Raw genomic sequence first — 23,661 nt, 5'->3', positions numbered from 1 at the left:
CTATAAAAAAGAAATAAAAGAGTTTTGAGCAGCTTTGGAAAAACAAAAAATGCTCAATATCTCAACTTGTGCAACATTAATATAATGTCTTTTTTCAATGGGGAGGCAGCAAAAAGGATACCTGCTGGGTAGCTAGATACAATATTATCTGTCCAATTGATCATCCATCTCTAGCATCATCATTATAAAGAATGTATCAAATGCTGATGCTTCAAGGATCTCAAGGGTGTTTTCATTTTGGGGGAGTACAGCTGACTAGAAAGCAGGATATTGCAGTTCCCAGCAGTTTTCTAATAATGAGTTATTATATATTGCCCAACATCAAAATGCCTAAACAAACCTATTCATGAGCATAAATGTTTAATGTTTCATTTGTTAACTGATGAGCTTAATTTCTTTTCATTTGATTGCATACTGTAACTTAAGATTGGAAGAAATCATATATCATGGGACTGGTAAACACTTTACTAACATGAATATCAGTATGTGGGACTACAGTGAAATTTCAGATCAGATACTTGGTATCTTTGGAAGAGTTTTAAAAGGTGAAGGAATAAAATATCATCATTGGTTTTAACATATTTCATCAATATTATAATAATAATTAATATACACGAAAATCGAGCAAAAAAATTATTTGTCCAGGGGTCAAACTCAAGGTCAAAGTTTAGGTCAAAGGTCATGACCTTTTAAATCGCTGCAATACATTATTTGATGCATGTTTTGGATTCCTCTCTGAATTTCCTTTTGAGTGGTACCAGTTTCGTGAAAATTGGTCAACACGTTACGACGCAATGGCCATTGAAAGTCGAAGGTCACGCCCATTTTTGTCAAAACAAGGAGAAAAGGGCGGGCCGTAGCGCGAGAACCGACGGACCGATTGGACTAATTTTTTTGTTTTGTGCTTGGGCCATGGGGAATTTTATTTGTACCAAATTCCAACGAATTCTGAGAGGGTCGGGTGCAACCACTGGGTGAATCCAGATGGAATGACCCGTGTATAGAGTCAATCAGATGACAATAAAATCAAATTATTTCATGGAAAATACATTTTAATATTACAGTAAGTGTATAGATATTGATAAAATAATGTTAGAAAATAGTTTAGGCTCTGATTTTGTTTGAGAAATTAAAAAAAGTGAAATTCTAGCTAACTTTTTTAATCACTAACTGTACTTTCTAAGCCTTATTTTTTGTACATATAGAGGTGCATATCTCCATTTTCTTACTACACAGTATGTTTTCAATAGCAAAGCCTTGCTGTTGGGGACATTGGCACTGACTAAGAAGTGTGTCAATATTTTCGCGTGTTGTTAAATTCGCGGCCGATCGGCAATTCGCGAAATCCGCGAAAATAAAACCCCCGCGAAAATTACAGCTTATACAGTATACACATGTAACATGAACAATGCAATCTACATGTGGCATATAACAATAGACATCATATGTCTTATAACAAAGGCATAAGGTGAGTTTATTGCAATTATCTGAAATTTTGGAAATATTAAGGAAATAATTAAGTAAATAATAAACCTGACGCAACGTACAAATATGTTTCAGTGAGTACTATCACAAATGGGCGCGTATCAGGCATGAGATCCTACAAAGCATATCATGGGCCCAATTGTCTGGGGACAATAGTGACTCTATTATGATTGTGCATGGGCCCATTCATTTCTTTTTCATAGTTTATGCTGGATACGCTATTGACAAATGATTTAGATTGATTACAATTGATCTGCATATTGATTAATTTCCATTTCAACAAGGTTATCAAACTTGGTTATATTTTACATTTCAGGTGAGTACTTCTTAAGGTTGGGTAATGTATTCATGTATACTTGCTAACACGGATCATATTAGAATTTTGACTTAGAAATTGTCATATGTGAACAGCTTCCCATATTTTGTAGTAAAAGAAAATTAATGAATTCTAATTTTCCAAAAAAAAAGGTTTTTATTGCATTATAGCTGCTCGTATATGATGTCGCAAATCAAAAACTAATAATTCTGATTTATTTTCTTTATCTTTGATGGATTTTCCTCAAAACTTCACCAGTTTTTTCTATTATTTTTTTCTGGTATACAACAATCTTTTTAAACTTGTCTTCTTGGTGAACTTCCCCTTTAACTCTATTTTTTCTTGGGCCGGGGAAGACTTCCCCATTGATTTTGAGATTGATTTTTGAGAGGGAACATCATGTTCCACCTGTTGAGCCTATGGTATACCAGCAAGTCCCATGCCATTGTCATTGGTGTCAGTTAGCTCCTTGCCTTTAATCACTTACTAAAGACCCTCAACAATTATCAGAACAATAGCTTCTCTCTTCAAACCCTTTCTGAGGGATTAGGACTTTTCCAAGTAAAAATAGGCTGTAAGCATCATACACACAAACACCTCATCACACAATCCTTGGCTTTCAACACAGACACACACAAACTTCCCACACAGACACACACACAACCACTGCATATTCCAATCCCAATCATCACACAGAAGCACATGTTGTATATCCCTGGTTGATGTACAGATATGGATACACAGAACACTATCTTTTCCACCAGTACCACAGACATGTGCATGTACATAGTCATAGTGGTTGTGATATCTTGGCATGATGACTTGGCTGTGACCTGGTTATAAGCTCCATCCCTCTTCTTATAGATTCAAGTAACCTTCAAACTGTTTACAATTTGTTTGCTCTGGTTTCCATCTGTCTAATGACAAGAGATTATTAAAGACCAATTATATCCTAAAGAATAAATGTGAGTATGCCTTAGATGAGATGAGTTGAACTACTGTGCATTGTCTTGTAAATAAAAAGTTTGTTCAATTTAGAAGTGTAAGAAGGGCCGTCTGCACCAGCCTGAGTTTTCGGATCTGGCAAAATATCCCGATCTGAACGATCTCAAGATGTATTGGAGACGCAATCATCAGGGTAGTTGCTGTATTAATTATTAATCTCGAGATTGCAATCCGAAGTGAAGTTAGGATTATTTGCAAAATAGCACGCTATTTACAAATTATCCCCCTAAACTTCGGGCTGAAGACTCTAATTTGCAGAAGCAGATCATGCGCCCTGGATGATTTATTCACGGCATCAGACCATAATGCATCCATGCCTAGCTTGAGCACGAATTGTTCTTCTTGTGCTGGTGGAGATGGGGTTTCTTGAATCTCAAAATTGCGAAGAGGGCCGATCGGGCTAAAATCTCGAGATTGAGCAAACTCGGGCTGGTGCAGCACCATTTGAGTGAAAAATGAATCTCATGATGTGTGTTATTTTCTCTGTAATTGTGGTTCTGGATTGAATCTGTTGTCAGGATTGTTGAAAATGATGAAGATAGAGCTAGTTCAATTCAATTCGCATTTACTTCATTCTCTGTTGAAAAAATATACTTCATACAAAATATGGTTACATAATGTTCATTCCTGGACGCAGGATCTTCTGTTCCTCTATGTCAAGCACCTGGCATGCCTGGTGAGAAACAGTGACGTCTGAAGAATATATACAAATTGATTAACAAGCAAAGGTGAAAATGAAAATTAAATGGAGAACTGCAACTGAAGGTTGATGGATAAAATTGTTGAATCATCTGACTTCATCCATTTAAAGATCACATGCTGTAGAGACATCATGCAATCTTGTATGGGAAATGCACCCAGTGTCATCCTGGCCTGGCAGTTTTAATATGTCCATTTTGGAGTTCTCTTAGGTGGATCATTTATATTTCAAGGGTTTTTATTCAAAATATAGACTTATTGAAAAGATCTTGATACTTCACAATGATTTTTAGATTATTTCCTATTCATTTGTATAAGACTTAAAAAAACTAAGAATGAAATCAAGAGTTTCCAATCAAAATACACAGTGATAGGGAGAAAGAAAAAAAAAAACAGCATCTTGAGTGTTCTGAATGAAGAGACCAGAAAAAATGTGACATGTTAAAAAAGTTACTTCTTTGCTTTGTTTTTAGCAATAAATCTTTTTTTTTTTTTTTGAAAACCATCCATGTTATACTCTGATTTCTGCCTTTCCTGATCACTGAAAACATTTTGAAATGTGTACCCGGTACATGTATTAAGGGAGACAAGGGGTAAACTGGTTAACTCTCTACACAAAAGAATTATTTTTATTTCCTTTCTAATTTTCCTACATGTATAAGGGGTGTGTGATACCAGCAAACTGTATCTAGTACCATCTGGTCACAAACATTATCCGGAGGTGTCCAACCCTCATATTTTTGTTGTAGAACAACTGGATTGATTGCGCGTGTAACACTCATTAAGGAAAGTCTAAAAGGGGAATGCTACCCTGACATCAAGTTGATTTTAATAGTTACGAAAATGAGAGTTGAATATTTACATGGGACGAAATTTCATCAAGGAAGAACAAAGTTGCAAAGTTATGAACCTACTTAGTCTTGTCACAAAATTGAAGTGCAACAATATCCATAACTCTGTTATTCTTAATTTGAATTTTCGGCAATCCTTAATGAGTTTCTCTCAATTTTTCTGCTTTCATTCAAATAAGCGTGATAACTGGGTGCGTACATAATTCAATCTTGGGTCAGCAACATTTTTTTCACCTGGTAGTGGTAAAGAACTGCTCATACCAGAAAAAATGTGTGTAATGGTTGCAGTAATCCATGCCAGCCATCCCTACATGTACTTTCCTGGGGGGGGGGGGGGGGAGGAAGTCATTTCAACCAATATGTCCCCAGTTTTATGAAAAATATATAATATGAAACGATGCAATGTCCCAATAAATTTCCCGGAATCTGTCTTACCATTTGTCCCACTCGCAAGTACATGTATGTAATTTAAGTGTACATAACATGATGTAATATTTTTTCTGCCTTAAATTTTTCAATTTCTGCCTTAATTTTTGTCTCGCCTGTATAGCACTGAACTCTTTTGACATACTGTAGTGCACTTGTGATTTAGCAAGGGCAGAGGTATCTTTCGATTGTGCACTATGAGAATCTTATTATTATTATTTATATACTGCGCTTTTCCCAGAATGGCCCAAAGCGCTAACAACAAGAAAAAGAAATTGTTACAACTATAAAAATGAAACCTTACAATCCTAAAAATCTGGATTGGAAAAAAGAAAGGTTTTAAGTCCCTTTTTAAATGAAGCAACAGATGGTGATTGTCTAAGAGTAAAAGGTAAGCGATTCCAATATTTTGAAGCGGTTATGGTAAAAGTCCTATCTCCAGCCAGTTTCCTAATTCCTTGAATACGTGGGTACGTAGCCAAGAAAAGGATTGACATATAAAATTGAATCGTACGCTGTGAGAATCTATTTTGCATTTCAATTAGGGAATTGGCTTGAATATTTTATTTTTTCTCTTGTTCTTGCAGGTAACCATAGGTAAAGTAAACGCAGCAAGCAGTGTGGCAGCAAGCGCGGCAGCGAGCGGAGCAGGCTAGCCGTTGCAGAGGGCAATTTAGATTTATCTGCCAAAACACCACTAGAAATCAAGGATGACGGGCAGAGCTAGAGGAAGAGCTAGGGGAAGGGGTAGAGCCACTGCCAAGCCCCCAGCAGCAGAGGCACCTAGTATGGAACGTAGGCCAGGAGAACCAGCACCCCCACCAATGCAGCAGGCAGCACCCCCGCAGGAGGCAGCCGGTGGCATGCCAGTACCAGGAAGAGGGCGGTCACGTGGTGGTACTACTCAACCAGGACCTGGAGGTATGCATGATATACAGTTGCCCAGGCTCCCCCCTTTTAATACAAAGCCTTTAGAAGGGGCAAGAGGTTGAATTGGTCTGAAAACATGCAAAAGATTTTGCAAATGGATTAGTTTGAAAACATGCAAAGATTTGAGATGGGGTGGATATCTTCCTGTAATAATTCATTACTTGTTCTTTTCTTGCCAAATAAAAACAGCAAATTATCCCTCTTCTAAAAAAGGCCCAAAATCTTATTCATTTTCATGCTTTGACTGTACCTGTAGGTCATGATTACCGTCACCTTGGGATTGAAGTTGTAAACAACATGTCTTGTTTTGTATTTGGCATAAACTTCGAAGTGTTTTTTGAGTAAGAACCAGCTCTGACTCAGTCGGTTTTAGCTAGGTGAAGACTCCGACTTCAGTTGCAAAAGATCCCTTCTTGTGTTATATATCCCCATATAGCTCACTTAGCACCTAGGAACATCTTCCAGTCATGCATTAAGTTATGCAGAACAGCTATGAAATATCCACCTGTTAATTTGCATTGGATAGCTGTATGATAGATATTGATATTTTTCCTATTTTGTTTTCCTTAATAGCCATACCAAAGCAGGAGGGCCCAATGCACGATATGCCAAGTCAGATGGCCAAGTTGGCTATTGGAGCCAGCGGCGAGGGCGGAGTAGGTGGTGTGGTTCCAGAGAGGCGAGGGAGGAGGGGGGATGAAGAAATCGAGCCCCGAACCAGACCAGAGAACTTCAACAAGAAAGGTAAGGATCAAGGGAATGTTAACTTCATGGTTGGACCTGCCTGTGATAATAGAAATATACAAAATTTACCATTACGATTTCATACTTCAAGGTTATTGTAATAAATCAATCAACCGCCCCCCCCTCTTCAAACACATTAACAGGTGCTTCACTACAGCCATCATTGCGTCTGTTCAAAGTTTATCTCAATTGCCCCCAATCACCTTCCGACTAGGTTGAAATTGAATGATGGATCTGAGCCATGATAAATCATGAGAATATCCTCACATATTTTTGTAGAAAAGCGTGACAAGCGTCATCTGTTGTCCATTCATCGTTCTTGAAAAGAAATTAAGTTAATATTTTGTGAAAATGTTAAGTCATGAATATGCAATAGATAAGTAGATTATATAATGCCCCATCTTTATTCTATAACATGAGATCAATAGTAATTCATATTTTCATACATAGAAACTTGTCTCTCTTGAAACAAAATCAGTTTTAGCAACGATGATCTTACATAGTAAATCTGTAGTCCATCTTATTTTTTTTTTTTTTTGTGGGATAAATATTTGAATAAACACATTAAAAAAATACAATAGAATAAGTGGGGATATGATGTTTTCAGCTCACCCATTGCATATTCACAAGGAGATAATGCAAAACTTTAAATTGCCTTATCTTTGTTATTCCTCATCCCATTCTAATGAAAAATTTAGTATTTGTTTCGTATAACTTTACCTGTTCAAATCACATAATTTTCGGCCTAGAGTACCCCTTTAAAAGCAGTGCTTCTCATTCTTTTTTAACCAGATGCCACTTAAACTTATAACAATTTTCTGAGTCCCACATTTTTTCTTTAAACATTGTACAGCTGCCAGTGGACATTCGATCCCGCTTTATGCAAACGGCTTCAAGTTGAAAACTCGTCCGAATTGGCAACTCCACCTTTACCGGGTTGACTTTGACCCACAGATTATGAACCCCAGGGCTAGGTTTGCTCTCCTGAAACATCACCAAGAACTCTTGGGAAGAGAGTTTACACTTGATATGGACACCATGTATTCCATCGTCAAGCTTGCAGAAAAAGTAAGCTTTGTTTTGTCTCGTTACCCATGGTGGGGGTATCCCTGTATAGATTGCTTTCATTTCTCATTCTTTGTGTGGTACAACTCTTTGCAGTTGTATTTCTTTATCCAGGGATGCCAGTTTTCAGGCAAAAGCCTGAATTCAGGCACTGGCAATTTATTTTCAGGCCATAGTTTTAGCATTTTTGTGTACAAAACATTGTATTCTAGGTGATTTTCAGGCCCTCTGATCAATTCCAATTGGCACCCCTATTTATCAATTGAGGCTGATTTCACCCTGCCCAGAATTGGAAAACTTATCATCAAGAAAGTAAAAACTGATAAGAATAAGAGTGGTGTTTAAAATGGAAAGTGCTCATAAAGCTATGTTTGTACATGCTACTCTGAAATGAATTTCCATGATAATGTAAGTGCAACGTTTTGCAGACATTAAAAAAAAATCACTTTATTTCTGATGATAATATTTAGAATTTTGTCAATTTTATACATGCACATTACCCTGGAAATATATCAAACTTGAAAATTTGAATCTGCACCTGCATGTAGACTTAAGCTCATGCAATTAACTTGAAACATCAATTAATAGCTTGTCATATAGGTTATGTGTAAAAGTTCACAAAGAGCTTCATGAAAACGGCCAGAAGAAGCATACTTTTAACCTTTCTACCTCGTTCCTTTTTTTCCCATTTGTTGTAAAGGTGACCAACTTGACATCAGAACGGAATGATGGTAGCACAGCGAACATCAAAGTGACTCACGTTTCCACCTTGAACCCCATGGCTCCAAACACACTGCATCTCTACAATGTAATCTTCAGAAGGTAAGTACTACCCGATATATATGTATATAGCCAGCAACCTAAATTACCTGGTACTCTACTAAATTGTTGTACTTATGAGCAACCATAAGTTTTCAAAACCACCCCTAAATGCAAATTTGTCATTTGTAAGAGTAATGCAGTAGTTACATATTTTCATGTGCTTTCATAAACAACAGTAAAATTTGCCCCTAATTAAAGAAACCAAGATTGCATTATTAAAATCCAGACCAATATTTTGGAAAAGAAATTTCAAAACGAATGAAACAAATTGTATAAATCATGCCCTTCTTTGCCTTCAAAATTTTTTTTTCCTCATTTAAATGCTCCAGGTATGTATTGCTTCTCCCAAGTGTAGAAAATATATATCAACAAAATGTTCTTTTTAATTTAAAAAACTTCATTAAAATGTAGTTCAGAATTGTACCTTTGTTCACAGATAAACATATCTTCATCAAGAAATTGCTCACAGAGAATTTGTTTAGCTTGAATTGTATTTAAAAAAAAATCTTCTTTGTGGTCCCATATGTAAGTTTGTACATTTTGATGATAAAATATCTAATCCAAGGTCAAATGTCATCCAAACTTCACAATATTTTTTTCAAAGGTCTTTGTCATACTATTATTACACAGCAAAATCCAAATGCTTTTCAAGTATTTTTCAGAGGTTGAAAATCTCTGAATGTCCCATACGTGAGGTGCGTTATATCTTAGACATGTCACATGCCCAATAGCTACATGTAGTCTTAAAAATATACCTATGACTATAGATAATACAGAGAATGAAGTAGCCATGCAGACTTGTTTTGCTTCTTGGTAACATAATTACTGCAGTTTGAATTTATCAAGTAGTGAATTAGCATGTTATCATACAAGTAGGCCTATGTTACAAGACTACACTGTTTAGAATGTTGCATTATGGGTTAGTTACCTGGCCAGATTTGATAAGAAGAGCACTCCAGGTGGTGTTCTTAAGGCTGCTGGTTAGTATCTGCTTTGAATGAATTATAGAAAATCGCATCATTCATTTAAAAATTATTTTTAATACAATAACAAAATGATTTTTTTATTTTTTTTTATTTATTAAAACCCTGGATGCCAAGATGCATTTGTAGCAATGAGGTAGCTTCAAATACATAATTTTAAATTGAACACAAACTCTGACATACAAATGTTCTAGAGAATTTGAATTGTCCCAAGCACCTGACTGCTGATAGTAATGTCCCCTGCCTTAGTGACTTTTTTGTAACATGTTTATGTTCTTGAATAAGCATGATAATATATTTTAATCTGTTTTAATAGGGTGCTGAAGATAATCAAAATGGAGCAAGTTGGACGGAATTACTACGATCCTAAAGCCGCCATTGATGTCAAGGCTCATGGGTATGTCATTGTTTTATTTTTTTTTGCATTTGTGAAAAGCTTCTCTTCTGTCATGTTTATATCAGAAACCCTGAGCTTTACCATTGTGACGTACGTATAAGGTCTCTTGGGATGCATGTCTTGTTATGCTTCATACATATTGACATGTTACTGCATGGATGAGAGTCTCAAATGAGCCTTTTCGTAATTACATCTAGAGTAATTTACAAATGACCTTTACTCTTTTTTCCAATTAGATAGGTACTCAATTATTTTTATTAAAGGAGAATGAAACCCTTGAAACCAGCTGAATCCATATCAAAGAGAAAAATCAAAGGAACACATTGTTGAAAGTTTGAGGAAGATTGAATGAATAATAAGAAAGTTATGAGCATTTGAATATTGAGATCACTAGTGCCATGTAGATCCTCCCATCGGCAATGCGACCAAGATCTGTGATATCACACACCTACAACTCCGTCATTACTTTAGTACTTATTTCACTTATATTCTCACTTTTATAGAGTCTATCACAAGGTGAGGTGTTCTCTTTATGAGATGACAAGTACAGAGGTTTCACAACATTATATCATTGATGAATCGTTTGTCATATGATTAGAATGAGCAAAAAGAAATGTTTTGGGGTATATTTTCAGTGTCCAAATGGGAGAGTTGTACGTGTGTGACATCACAGATCTTGGTCGCATTGCCAATGGGAGGATCTCCATAGCATTAGTGATCTCGACATTCAAATGCTCATAACTCTTTTATTGCTAGTCCTATTTTACTCAAAATTTTGTTGATCTTATTTTTTGATTTTTCTGCTTTCACAAAAGCTAACTTGCTCCAAGAGTTTCATTCTCCTTTAAGAGATTTTATGATGAAGATTGATGATGAAGATGTTAGTTTTCCTGGTATAACAATCTGCGATATTAAAAGAACCACTGCAGAGCCTGGGTGACACGACTTGTAGATTACATGTGAATTTGCAATTAGGGAAAGTTTCTATTACATTGTCTGCTTTAACCCTAAATAGACTGGGCTCCAATGATCTCAGCCGTTGACTGCGTGATCGCGACAAAAATTGGTACACACATAAGCAATGGCAAATTCTACAAATCTATAAGATCGAATTCTGCGAAAAATCTCATTGCTAATTAATTATGCTAATTTATGCATGAAATAAAAAATTGCTCTAATTAACTAAATAATGCCCATAAAATACTAAGTTTTGGTTCACAGACTCTTTATAGGAATCTGATCAAATGTACTTTGAAAAATTTCAACATTACATTTATTTTCTAATGTATTTCTATGTTTTCAACTTTTTCCTTGTGTTTTTTTTCAATAAAAATTGTCGTCTTGTCAGGGACTTTATTTTGACCATAAACAAGATGAAAATAAATTTATTTATTTTAATCAGAAAAAGGAAAAATAATGATACATTATGAATTTTGGCCAAAAACACTATGTGCATTGGATTTGTACATGAATTCACATTTTTGAGCAATTTTAGGTCTGATAAAAAAGTCAACAAGCGATGTGGTCAAAATTTTGTGCGGCGGATTTATTGCGAAAAATATTGAGGGGGGGGGCTGAATCAGCGGCCCCCCAGTCTTATTAGGGTTAAAGTAATTTGCTATCATTTGACCCATTGTCAAATACTTTACATTACTGAACACTTCATTATTCTTTAAATTGAATAACTAGCATATTTCAGAATAACATATACATTCTTATCTCAGTGATTTCAAAATTTGTGTGACATTTGCTCTGGCAACCATTGCTCTGATGGAAAATCTGCATGTTAATAAAATTATTTTTATATTATTCTTATTTTTACCTTAACATTATTCTGAACCCTAACTCTAATCCTATATCTTCTGAGATATTGAGACAGGGGCAAATGTCACAAGAGTATATATCATGTCCCCTTTTAAAAAGCACTAAATTCTAGTTTTTCACTAATGACCTTCACCTGCTCGTTCACCTGTAAATTGTAATTACGAAATGGCTTATTAACATGTATCTCTCTACGCATCCTCAGGTGCCCAAATGCAAGGCCGGAATTTTCAAAGGTATTATTTGCATCGTCTCTACGTTCATAATCATTACGCATGGAGAGGCCAACAAAAATACAAACTACATTCATTCCCAATGTTTATGAGAACTGAGGTAACATTGTTTTGTAAATGACCAGTTAAGATGTCTAATATGAGTAATTATCGTTAACGTTTTCATTCTCTATGTAGGCTCCAGCTGTGGCCAGGTTTTGTGACCTCCGTCCTTCAGTATGAGTATGATGTATTGCTGATGTCAGACGTCAGCCACAAGGTTCTGCGTACTCAGACCGTTTTGGATGTCATGTACTCCATCATGGACAGATCTAGGGGAAGGTTCAGGGAAGAGATCAACAAGTCTTTGATCGGAGAGATTGTCCTAACCAAGTAGGATTTTTTTGTTTTAAATGATATTTCACTTCAGGGTGTTCACTTTTCAGACTGAAAAATGAATTCTTTCATGTTTAATCCCCCCCAGGCAAACACTGGAGACATGTTTTGGGGGTGATCTGTCCATCTGGTCATACTGTTATTATCTTTAATACCTATTAGCAGATGAACTTCAAACGTGGTTCATGCATGCATGCGAGACTTTCAGTTTCAGTTTATTTTTTATTTTGAATCAATTACATTGTATGTATACTATGTTCTTACAGGTTTATAGATTATATAGTTTACATAAAAACCCCTGTAATTACGACTTTAATAACGTAGGTAAAAGAAGTGTAAAGGACTGAAGATTGTAAAAAAAGAAATGGGACGGGGGGTGTGATCCACCCCAAGATGGGAAATGGTTTAAAGATTTTTTTTAAAACATATTTAGACATTAAGTGTACATTGTATTTCAACAAGCAGCAACATAAATTTTAAATACATGGAGTTGAGAATCTATCTGCTGTAATTATTTCTTTAGCCTGATTTGAATAGAAGTATAGAATAGTTCTTTGTCTCTTTTTTGTTATTGGATAGGTACAACAACAAGACTTACAGGATTGATGATATTGACTTCAATACTAATCCACAAGACACGTTTGAAACACGTTCAGGTCCTGTGACCTATGTGGATTACTTCAAGAAAAGCCACGACAGGGTCCTAACAGATCTCAAGCAACCTATGCTTATCTCCAACCCAAAGAAGAGGGTAAGTCATCACCAGTGCACAATTCCATTGAATCATCAGCTTTTTCTACATCCTACCCGTTTTCTCCCTTACTTCACTTAATAGACCAACTGCTCAAGCCATAATAAATTGAGAGAACTGCAGCTTTTCATATAACTAGAAAACAGAGTCAATCCTGTGTGAAGAGTCTTGTCATATGATTGTCACTTCACTAGATTCTGACATGATTTCATTAGCTTATAACAGGTGTCTTTGAAAAGAAAAAAAATAAATCGTAATAATTGTTACTTTATCATAACTTAATCACAAATATTATCAACAGATACATTAATGTAGTCTTGCAGAATGGTGTATTATATATCCACCATTTTTTTTTTTTTCAACATATCAAATGAAACAAATTTCTTATTTCATTTATGTTGACATGATATGCCCAAATGAGCTTTGATCACTTTATACCTAAAAAAAGTGGTGATTTGATTCATAAAAAGAAATATATAACAAGCATAACACTGAAATTTCATCAAAATTTGATGTAAAATAAGAAAGTAATGATATTAAAAAATTACGCTTATTTTTTACACACAAAAAAACATTTACATGCATAACTCAGTGGCATACAAATGAGTCACAGATATCCCTCACTCACTATTTCTTTTGTTTTTGTCTCACCTGCAAAGCAGAGCGAGACTAAAGGCGCCGCTTTTCCGATGGCAGCGGCGTCAACATCAAATCTTAACCGAAGGTTAAGTTTTTGAAATGACAGCATAACTTAGAAAGTATATGGACCTAGTTCATCATACTTGGGCATAAGGTTAATCAAGTATTACTGAACATCCTTGTTTGAGTTTCAGATCACAATACCAAGGTCAAAAGGTCATTTAGGGTCAATGAACTTAGACCATGTTGGGGAAATCAACATCAAAATTTTATACGCCCGCCTGGCGACGGGTCGGGACATATTATGGTATCACGTTCGGTGTCCATCTGTCTGCCCGTCCGTCCTTTAACTTTTCCTTGTTAACGCGATAACTTCAGTTTAACTTAACCTATGCTCATATAATTTGGTTGTATGATACTAGCATGGACCCCAGGAAGCCTATTGATTTTGAGGTCAAAAGGTCAAAGGTCAGAATGTTTTCATCTTACCCTCCTGAAGTCCTTGTAAACGTGATAACTTTAGTTTAACTTAACCTAGGCTCATATAATTTGGTGTGTATGATGCTAGCATAGATCCCAGGAATTCTATTGATTTAGAGGTCAGAAGGTAAAAGGTGATATCGCCACCTTCCACTTTCCTTGCTTGACCAATAACTACATTTTCCGCGTTACAGGCGGGCTTATGTGCTCGCCTTAGCGGCACATAATACGCCCGGTCAAAGGTCATTTAGGGTCAATGAACTCTGACCAATTTGGGGGTATTTGTTGAATTACCATCATAGCTTCGAAAGTTTATGGATCTGATTTATACAACTTATACATAAGAGTAATCAAGTATCCCTGAACATCCTGTGCGAGTTTTAGATCACATGACCAAGGTCAAAGGTCAATGAACTTTGGCCATGTGGGGGTATTTGTCAAATAATCATAATTGAAAGTGTATGGATCTAGTTCATAAAACTAAGACATAAGAGTAATCAAGTATCACTGAACATGTCTTGTGAGTTTCAAGTCACATAGGTCATTTAACCCGAAAAGGACTGGGCTATTTGAGATGTATTGAGGACGCTGTTCGCGCAATCGCACCGATATTTTGGCACGCACATTCTTTATCACATAAACTACAAGTTAGTATTTAAAAAATCTGAAAAATGATAATTTTTTATTTTATTATGAATATAATATGCAAATTTATTCATTACATTACATTACATATTTAACACCCAATTTCACTTTCAAATTTTCTTCTTTTTTTTGCAGATGTCATCTTTATAATCTAATTTAAAGGTTTCCACAAAGAAAAATTGCGAAAGCCAATTTTTCCTTATGTATTTCTTTGTTTTTAGAATTTCTTATGCATTTCTTTGTTTTTCATTGTTTTTTCAATGGACATTATTACACACCATTTAACAACTAAATTAATTAGGCAGACCAATTAGAACAAAAAATAATCACCCTTTTATGAATTTCATCTCCCATTAGACTTTGTACACAAAAGTATAAAAATTAGCCATTTTCGGCATGACATTGTCTCACGTGATGTCGCGATGCTATACCCATATGTCACGTATTTGGTCTCAAAAGTTGCGAGAGGCTTCAAAGAAAAAAGTCATAAAATTTTGCAGTGCTATCTTTTTGCGTTTCGGAAATATCTCGCGAAGCATCAAGGGGGGGAGGCCATCCTGGCCCCCTCCAGTCCTTTTATGGTTAAGGTCAATGAACTTTGGCAATGTTGGAGGCAATCATTAAATTGCTGTCATAACTTTCAAAGTTTATGGATATAGTTTAGGAAATGTAGACATAGGGGTAATTAAGTATCACCGACAAGTCTCAGGTGACATAATCAAGGTCAAATATCTAGGATCGATGAACGTAGTATTGTATCATTATATGAATGGTATTTTTTGTGAATAATTATTTTATAGTAGTTTTCAAAGTTAGCACTGCTGCTATATTGAATCGCGTAATGCAGGTGAGACTGCCAGAGGCGCTCCACTTGTTCAATGTTTGAATTATTCAATATTTCAATTTTTTACAGATTTGACATAAAGGACCAACTACACTGAACCATAAAATGTTAAAAACAATGGTAATACCACATGATTTAGGGAGGAATACAACTTCTTTTCTCAGAGGACAACATGGAGAAAATTAAAATATTTCATATAATAAAATACAAAAGGAAGAGATCAACTTTTTGTTGAGGTGGAGTTGTCCTTTAACATTACCAAAAGTCTTTTCAAAGTAGGTCGGAGCACTCATAAAGTGTATTTTATTTTTGTGTTTAGGAGGCAAAGAAGGGCATTGGACCAGCCTTGCTACCACCAGAGCTCTGTTTCCTTACTGGTCTAAGTGATGAGATCCGTTCCAACTTCTCCATCATGAAAGACTTGGCCATTCACACGCGAATCGGACCAAAAGAGAGATGCCAGGAGCTCACTAAATTCATCCGAAAGATTGATAAGTGAGTCATGATTTGGAATTTTTTGTTTTATTATTCACTCAAAACAAAGAACAGAGGACTTAGTTAAAACGTTGAGCTCACTAGTTCTCTTTCAGAAACTGTCACCGATAAATAACATTTCTGTTCTCCTTAAGACTAATTTATTTACTTGGTGTACCTAACTTTGTAGATCATTCTCTATTTTTCAGGCTCTCGATGCAAAAAAAAAGAAAGGTACATTTCCCCACCCTTTGAATTTCTGACATTTATTAACTTCTTCTTTGCCTTGTAAAAACATCAAACTAAAATGTTATGCCTTTATCTTTAAAGATAAAATTGGAGCAAGTTGAAGGGGATTTTCATGATTCCAAATATTATTTGAAAGTGATTATTTGGCTTAACCCTATCTAGGTAGGGGTATTTTGGGAGTTCATAAGGCCGGGGGGGGGGGGGGGGTTCCCAGTCCCTTCCCCTTGAGATCTCAGCCGTCAATCGCGCGATCGCGCCGAAAATTGGCAAGCAGGTTGTCCTGGACATAATCTACAAAATTGTATAGTAATTTATTTCATGCAATTTTCTATTTAGTGATGCTAATTTATGCATAATTATACTTATTCCTCTAAATCCCTAAGTAAAGCTCCAAATGTTCTAATTTTTGGTATAGAAACTCTTTGAGGTGTTAGCAAGTGTGCTCGAAAAAAATTGCGATATTAGATCAATTTCTTATGTACTATTTTTTTTTTGCAATTTCTTACGTTTTTTTTTTTGGACCTTATGTTTTTCATTGTTTTTTCTATGAAATATGTTTGGGACTCTTTTGAGACCATAAACAGCATAAAACAAATCCATTTAGACCAGCAATACTAAAAGTAATCATACATTTATGGTTCTTGGTTGAAAACATGGCTAAATACACAAAATCATGTTTTTGAGCAATTTTTGGTCTGATAAGTGACATACACTTACAAAATGTTGCGTAATTTTGGAACCGCGTACTTGGATGTAAAAAAATTGGTCTCAAAAGTTGCGCAAGACTTGGAAGTAAAAACTCAGTGAGCGGCACTTTCAAACCATATTTGCAGTTTGTGTGATGATAAGCCTCCACACACCAAATATAAATTGTTTCATGATTGTGTAAGGTATGGCCACATGAATGCCCAATCAGCCTCCATTGAAATTAATGTAAACTGGCCTGGTTCCAAACAGTTAAGAACCTCACACCAATTACAATGAAGCTATATAGGTATTCATGCGGCCACGTATCAAAGCCCCTATGGAGCAATTCAAACTAATTTTCAGCTGTAGATGTTTACCAAACAATAGAATGCGAATATGAATATATTTGTGATGTCTTTGCTTATTTTTTATGTGAATTTGAAATAGCGATACCAACGCTAAGTCTTACCTCAAAGACTGGGGCATGCAGTTTGACGATCAGCCGGTCAAGTTCAGTGGGCGTGTCCTACCACCAGAGAAACTATTGCAAAAGGAAAAACAGGTAAGTTTTCCACCAGTGTATTCATGATTGGTCTATAATCATGGTTGGTCTATAATCATGGTTGGTCAAACTCTACTTTGTCTTTACTCCAACTGTTTTCCACCAGTTCATCAACATGTTTTTTCAGCATTAACAAATGAAACAGTATATAGAATTTTTAATTTAATTTAGGACAAAAATAACTAGTTATTAGACAAATATTTACTAAATCAAGTCGTAATTAGCCAAGTTGTCTTTGAACTTGTACCAGTTAGACAACATGAAGCAAGACTAAAACGGTAGAAGCATTGCCTAAAGAAAGCATTTAGATCAAGCAGTTTTAGACCAGCCGTACAAACACTAGTTTTTGTCTCGCCTGCATAGCAGAGTGAGACTATAGACGCCGCTTTTCCGACGGCAACGGCGGCGTCATCAACATTGAAATCTTAACCAAGGTTAAGTTTTTGAAATGTCATCATACCTTAGAAAGTATATAGAACCTAGTTCATGAAACTTGGACATTAGGGTAATCAATTATTACTGAAGATCCTGCTTGAGTTTCAGGTCACATGACCAAGATCAAAGGTCACTTAGGGTCAACCTGCACCTGTATAGCGTTACAATGTTTTTCAAAATAAACCTAATGATTCGGGTCTAAGTATAAGGACCTCATTTCATAAAACAGTAAATTTACACTGTTCGAATGTTTGGCAGATCCCGATTAGACACTTGGGATCACTTGAATACTCAAGAAATAGTAACAGAATGACAAGATAGCAATGATTATTATTGTTTTTAAATACTTAAAGGACAAGTCCACCCCAACAAAAAGTTGATTTGAATAAAAAGAGAAAAATCCAACAAGCATAACACTGATAATTTCATCAAAATCGGATGTAAAATAAGAAAGTATTGATATTTTAAAGTTTCGCTTAATTTCACAAAATGGTTATATGCACATCCTGGCTGGTATGCAAATGAGGAGACTATGACATCATTCACTCACTATTTCTTTTGTATTTTATTATATGAAATATGAAATATTCTAATTTTCTCCTCATTGTCAAGTGATACAACGATTAATTCTTCCCTGAACATGTGGAATTACCATTGTTTAATACTACGTGCCTCAGTCAAGTTGGTCCTTATTGTCAAATCTATAAAAAATGAAATATTGTATAATTCAAACAATAAAAAACAAAAGAAATAGTGAGTGATGGACATCCTCGACTGACTCACCTAGTTGTGCATATCACTGTTTTGTGAAAAATAAGCGAAACTTTAAAATTTCATAACTTTCTTATTTTACATCCGATTTTGATGAAATTTTCAGCACTATGCTAGTTTGATTTTTCTCTATTTATTCAAGTCAGAATTTCCCTGGGGTGGACTCGACCTTTAATACAGGTTTAAAAATGATGTTATGGAGGTAATTTGTCAAAAATGAACAATGATTGTATCACATTCATAGTTAAGCACAAACCTGAAAGAGCTCCGAAAATTTTAATCCCAACCGGCCTTGCCCTCGATACACAATGTATGTTCTCTGCGTGCTTAAAACAAAGTACACACACGAGTAGCTCACTTGAGCTGAGTGATTTGTGATTGGACCTTCGACAGCCAATGAAACTTTTGGGGAGACAAAAGAAGAAGAAGCCACATGCGTTCCCATTATCAGGAAAGGTCATGACTTCAGAAACAATTGACCCCTCCCCATCTCAGTGTGTGTGAGAGAGAGAGAGAGATAGGGGTGGGATCGGAGCCAGGAGAATTTCCTTAATGTTCTGAACAAAGCTTCCCCCGGCCCCTTAAACATTACGACACGCACCGTCACCTAAGCGCAAGTTCTCGACTAGTCTCCTAAAATAGACCCAGTTTCTAGGTTCAAATGATAAACATTTGTAATTTTGAAATATATTTCAAATGAAAAATGTTTTTCAAAATACATATTTTTGATACAACCATGTACAGTGTGTAGCATCATATTGCCACAAGTGGGAGTGGGGCATGGTGTGGGCACGAGATGAAAATTTTCAAGACGTGAAAGGCACACCTGCGTGTCTGTCTCAAAGAATACCTTACATGTACTTCATGAATGAGTTGTTTACTTAAAGGTAATTGTACTTTGGTTGCCAGAGAATTTCTGCATTATTAGGCAGGGATGCCACTTTTCCGTATTTATACGGAATTCCGGCTTTTTTCCTGCTATCTGTCTTATTTCCGTATTTCCGACTTTTCCTGTTTTCTGTGTATTAAAAAAAAACGGAAAGTCCTCCTTTTTTCCCCCTATCTCTCCCGATTGCGATGCATGTCGATCGACCGAGTGAGAGATATTTCCCCGAGATATTTGCTTTTATACAGTACATAATATATAAACGCGCGCACTGCCTACTACGTTCATTGAGTTATGCTTTTATCAAGGCTTTCTGATTAGAATTATCGATGTCCTGGCCAATCAATGCGAGCGACAAGTTCCGAACGCACGCACATAGACAAGCGCAAAGTAGCGGCACGAATCGCGGTATGATAGCGACTGGTAAATACGTCTGTAAATATGATGACGTCATCCAAGATGGCAACTTACGATGACCAACGAAGGAATCGAGGATGACTAAGTTTTGATCATCATTTGAAAGGAATTAGCGGTAACTGCGGTCTAAGGTACGATGTTTCTGAATTTTATATATTTTTTCGTAAGTTTGGATGTAATTATTTTTTCATAATGTGACATTTTATGTACCAAAAACGATCCGAAAATCGGGTTTCCTCCGAATGTTAGATCTAACGTTACTGCTGCATGCTGATACGGAACCCAGGAAGCTCCGGCCCGGAAAGCGGGCCGGAGCTCCTTGGGTTTACGTATCAGCTCCCTGGGTTAGCTGATACGTTGTCTTTATGTACGGGCTAACAACTCTTCAGTCTATGTATTGGTGAGTGGAGCCAACGCGGTTCAGCTGAACAACCAAAATACAGAGACTGAAGCTTTTAGTCTAGCGTTCTATGAGAAACACACAACTAACTACCGTCAGTTTTTCAAACTAATTGACTTCAAAGTCATCGATCACAACAAGGTAAGAAGCCACTTGGTCCTCCCCCCTCCCCTAAATTTGAGGTGGGGGCGGACCCCCCCCCCCCTCCTATTTTTTTTTTTTTTTTTTTTTTTTTTTTTTTTTTTTTTTTTTTTTGCTTGTCCAATTTTTTACCTGTGACATGTGTCCATCCCAAAATTAAAGGTGGACCCCCCAAAAAAAAATTTCTTGGACACTATCCCGGCCCGCGATAAGTTTCAGTATTTTTGGAGGACACCTAGTGGCATCCCTGTATTAGGGGTCATAAGTAGGTCAACTATTGTGACTTAAAAGATGTCATTCCGACAAACAATCGATTCATTCGATTGTTCTTTCAGGAAGTAATCAAATGGTAAAAATGATATTCGTTCCAGGCCTAATGAAGTGTCACTGGTCATTTGGCTTGAATTTCAGGTCACATACCCAAGATATAATTTAAAATGACATTGGGATTCAATGGAATTTACCATGTATCTTTATAGAAATATTAACCATATAAGTCCCTATTTCATTCAACTTTGGTTTATTTATAAGATTAGTATTTGGCAACTGGAATATCTAAAGTTCCGAAAGTTTCCCACTACTGAATGACACCTTTAAATTGAATTCAAAAGATGATTTACATGTATTAATTTTTGTTTCCAATTCTATTTTCGTGCAGTTCTCCTACAGCCCTAACAATGCTGATTGGTCCAGAGACAGTAGGGGCAATGCTCTCACTGACGCAAAGTTGCTCAGAAACTGGAAGATATTCTTCACACGCAAAGATAGCAACAGAGGACAAGACTTTATAAGGACATTAGCCAGAGTGGGAAATCCTATGGGAATGAGCATCGCAGAGCCATCTATGTAATTATCCTCTATTCATTAAATTCTATGTTCTAATATCTCTGGGGTCAGGTAGTTTGTAGGTGTATTGCATCCTGACATGAAATGTCCGAGTTAAATTAACCCTATCTTAACTGGGCTATTTCAGGGGGGGTCAATATGACCCCCCCCCCCCCAGATCTCGGCCGTTGATTACCCTAAATGAATAAAGCAGACCAATAAACGAAAAGTAATCACCCTTTTATGAATTTCATCTCCCATAGACTTTGTACACAAAGTATAAAAATAAGCAATTTTTGGCATGACATTGTTTGTAAAAAGTCATGTAACGTCGCAATGCTATACCCGTATGTCGCAAATTTGATCTCAAAAGTTGCGCGAGACTTCAAAGAAAAAAATCATAAAATTTTGTGGCGCTCTCTTTTTGCGTTTCGGAAGTATCGCACAAAGCATTGAGGGGGGGGCATGATGCCCCCCAAGTCCTTTTAGGAACAATGGTATTGACAAACAGGTCAGAGTTCTGACTATTCTTAGCAAATTCCCAATTTGAGATTATCATAAATTAGTGCTCTCATCTAATACCTTGTTTTTTCTCATTTTACTCATCATTATGCTTCTTTTATTTTTCTGCTTTCACACTTATCATTGTCTCCAAGGATGGATTCAGCAAAAAATGATGTAGTCTCATTGAAGTGCTCCCAGAAGCCCTGGAAAATATAGAAAAGCAACTGAAATTTGCATTGGGTCAAGTAAAGTAGCTGCAGGGGGGGAAATTCATTAGTTTTTTAATTCCCCCAGGTACTTTAGCCGAATTCTCACCAGCCTTTCTCATTTTAATCTTTTTACAGTGTGGAGCTCCGTGATGACCGCACAGAAACATACACACAGTCACTCAAGGAAGAATACTCTCCTCAAACACAGATTGTAAGTTTGATATCTGAACACTAATGGCGTACATGATTTTTGAGAAAGCAAAGCAAAACAAACTAATAATTACAAATCAACACATAATGCCCATTTTTAATGTATCAGAAATTTTCAATTCACTTAAAAATGAATGGGATCACTTAAATATTTAAATTAGCAACAAAGTAGAAAATATAATTTTTAACCCCCCCCCTTGAACATTAAAAACTGATTAAAAAGTGCTTCATTTGATTTATTGTACTGTATTGTTCCATCAGGTGGTGGTGATTGTGCCATCAAACAGAAAGGATCGATACGATGCCATCAAGAAGACTTGCGTGCTAACCCATCCTGTTCCTAGTCAGGTGATAGTCACCAGAACCATCTCCAAGCAGCAGATGCTGATGTCTGTAGCCACCAAGATTGCTTTGCAGATGAACTGCAAGATGGGTGGAGATCTTTGGCGCGTTGAGATCCCGGTGAGTCATCATACACTCAATTTCAGAGAAGTGTGATTTGCACTCACTTTGCACTGCAAACAGTTGTCGATGAAAGTCACTGACTGTAACCATGTAACACTTCCCAGACCATAATAACTTAGACTTTTGAATACAGTAACATTGAAACTGGAATGAATGACATTAGAGTGGAAAGCCTATTACCTCTCATGATATATATAAAAAGATATGGTTTTCATATCATTCTTCATATTTTGAGAATATATATATATATGTGTGTGTGTGTACAATTTTACAAATACTGTTATTTTCTTGTATTGTCATTTTCTTGTATGCAGCTGAGTAATCTGATGGTGATTGGTATTGACTCCTACCATGACTCCCTGACCAAGGGCCGATCAGTCATGGGTTTCGTAGCATCCATGAATCCATCACTCACAAGGTATGTTTTAACACACTTTCATTATCTTATCCTTACTTCATCTATGAATGGGATTAGCTTGTTATTCATTTTCTTGTACAAATTTATATATCTACAATCTATTCTTTACAGCATCTTTTATAAAACTGTTTGGCAATTAATGCATGCCACAGTGGGCGCCAGCCATCTCCGAGTAGGGAATAGGGATGCGACTTGCGTGTTTGAGATTGCAAAATACCCTGTATATTAACAATAGTGCATATTATGGCAGCTTCCTTTATGCAAGACCTTTTCAAAGGCTGGCAACTTTTGGCAAGAAAAAGAACAAAAAATGTGGTGTTACAACCTTTTCGGCTTTCAATTCATTGATCTCTGATTCAATACCTGCTGTTAGATTATTATACTGTAGAGGAAGAACATTAATTGGTGCAAACATGAAATCCATGACCTTTTCAAAAATTTGTTGATGTTCCAGACATCCATGTTATTTAATACCATATTCCAACTGGTCAGACACT

At 36.1% G+C, this 23,661-nt stretch overlaps 1 protein-coding gene across 1 annotated transcript in view; it reads left to right on the top strand.

Moving 5' to 3' along the window:
• Nucleotides 1-2,454: 2,454 nt before the first annotated feature.
• The window catches only part of LOC129283970 (piwi-like protein 1), a 31,421-nt gene continuing 10,214 nt past the window's right edge, over nucleotides 2,455-23,661 (top strand). The window contains exons 1-14 of the mRNA XM_064111715.1: nucleotides 2,455-2,766; nucleotides 5,370-5,703; nucleotides 6,286-6,456; nucleotides 7,310-7,524; nucleotides 8,222-8,343; nucleotides 9,643-9,723; nucleotides 11,955-12,149; nucleotides 12,732-12,903; nucleotides 15,831-16,006; nucleotides 17,369-17,483; nucleotides 21,192-21,379; nucleotides 22,207-22,282; nucleotides 22,543-22,743; nucleotides 23,061-23,164. Of these exons, the coding sequence (XP_063967785.1) occupies nucleotides 5,493-5,703; nucleotides 6,286-6,456; nucleotides 7,310-7,524; nucleotides 8,222-8,343; nucleotides 9,643-9,723; nucleotides 11,955-12,149; nucleotides 12,732-12,903; nucleotides 15,831-16,006; nucleotides 17,369-17,483; nucleotides 21,192-21,379; nucleotides 22,207-22,282; nucleotides 22,543-22,743; nucleotides 23,061-23,164 (2,027 nt within the window). The 5' untranslated portion in view covers nucleotides 2,455-2,766; nucleotides 5,370-5,492. The remainder of the gene's footprint in view (nucleotides 2,767-5,369; nucleotides 5,704-6,285; nucleotides 6,457-7,309; nucleotides 7,525-8,221; nucleotides 8,344-9,642; nucleotides 9,724-11,954; nucleotides 12,150-12,731; nucleotides 12,904-15,830; nucleotides 16,007-17,368; nucleotides 17,484-21,191; nucleotides 21,380-22,206; nucleotides 22,283-22,542; nucleotides 22,744-23,060; nucleotides 23,165-23,661) is intronic.

The sequence above is a fragment of the Lytechinus pictus genome, chromosome 2 (assembly GCF_037042905.1).
Source record: "Lytechinus pictus isolate F3 Inbred chromosome 2, Lp3.0, whole genome shotgun sequence".
Taxonomy (NCBI): Eukaryota; Metazoa; Echinodermata; class Echinoidea; order Temnopleuroida; family Toxopneustidae; genus Lytechinus; species Lytechinus pictus.
Note: the sequence above shows the minus strand (reverse complement) of the source record. Positions and strands in the feature narration are given on the sequence as shown.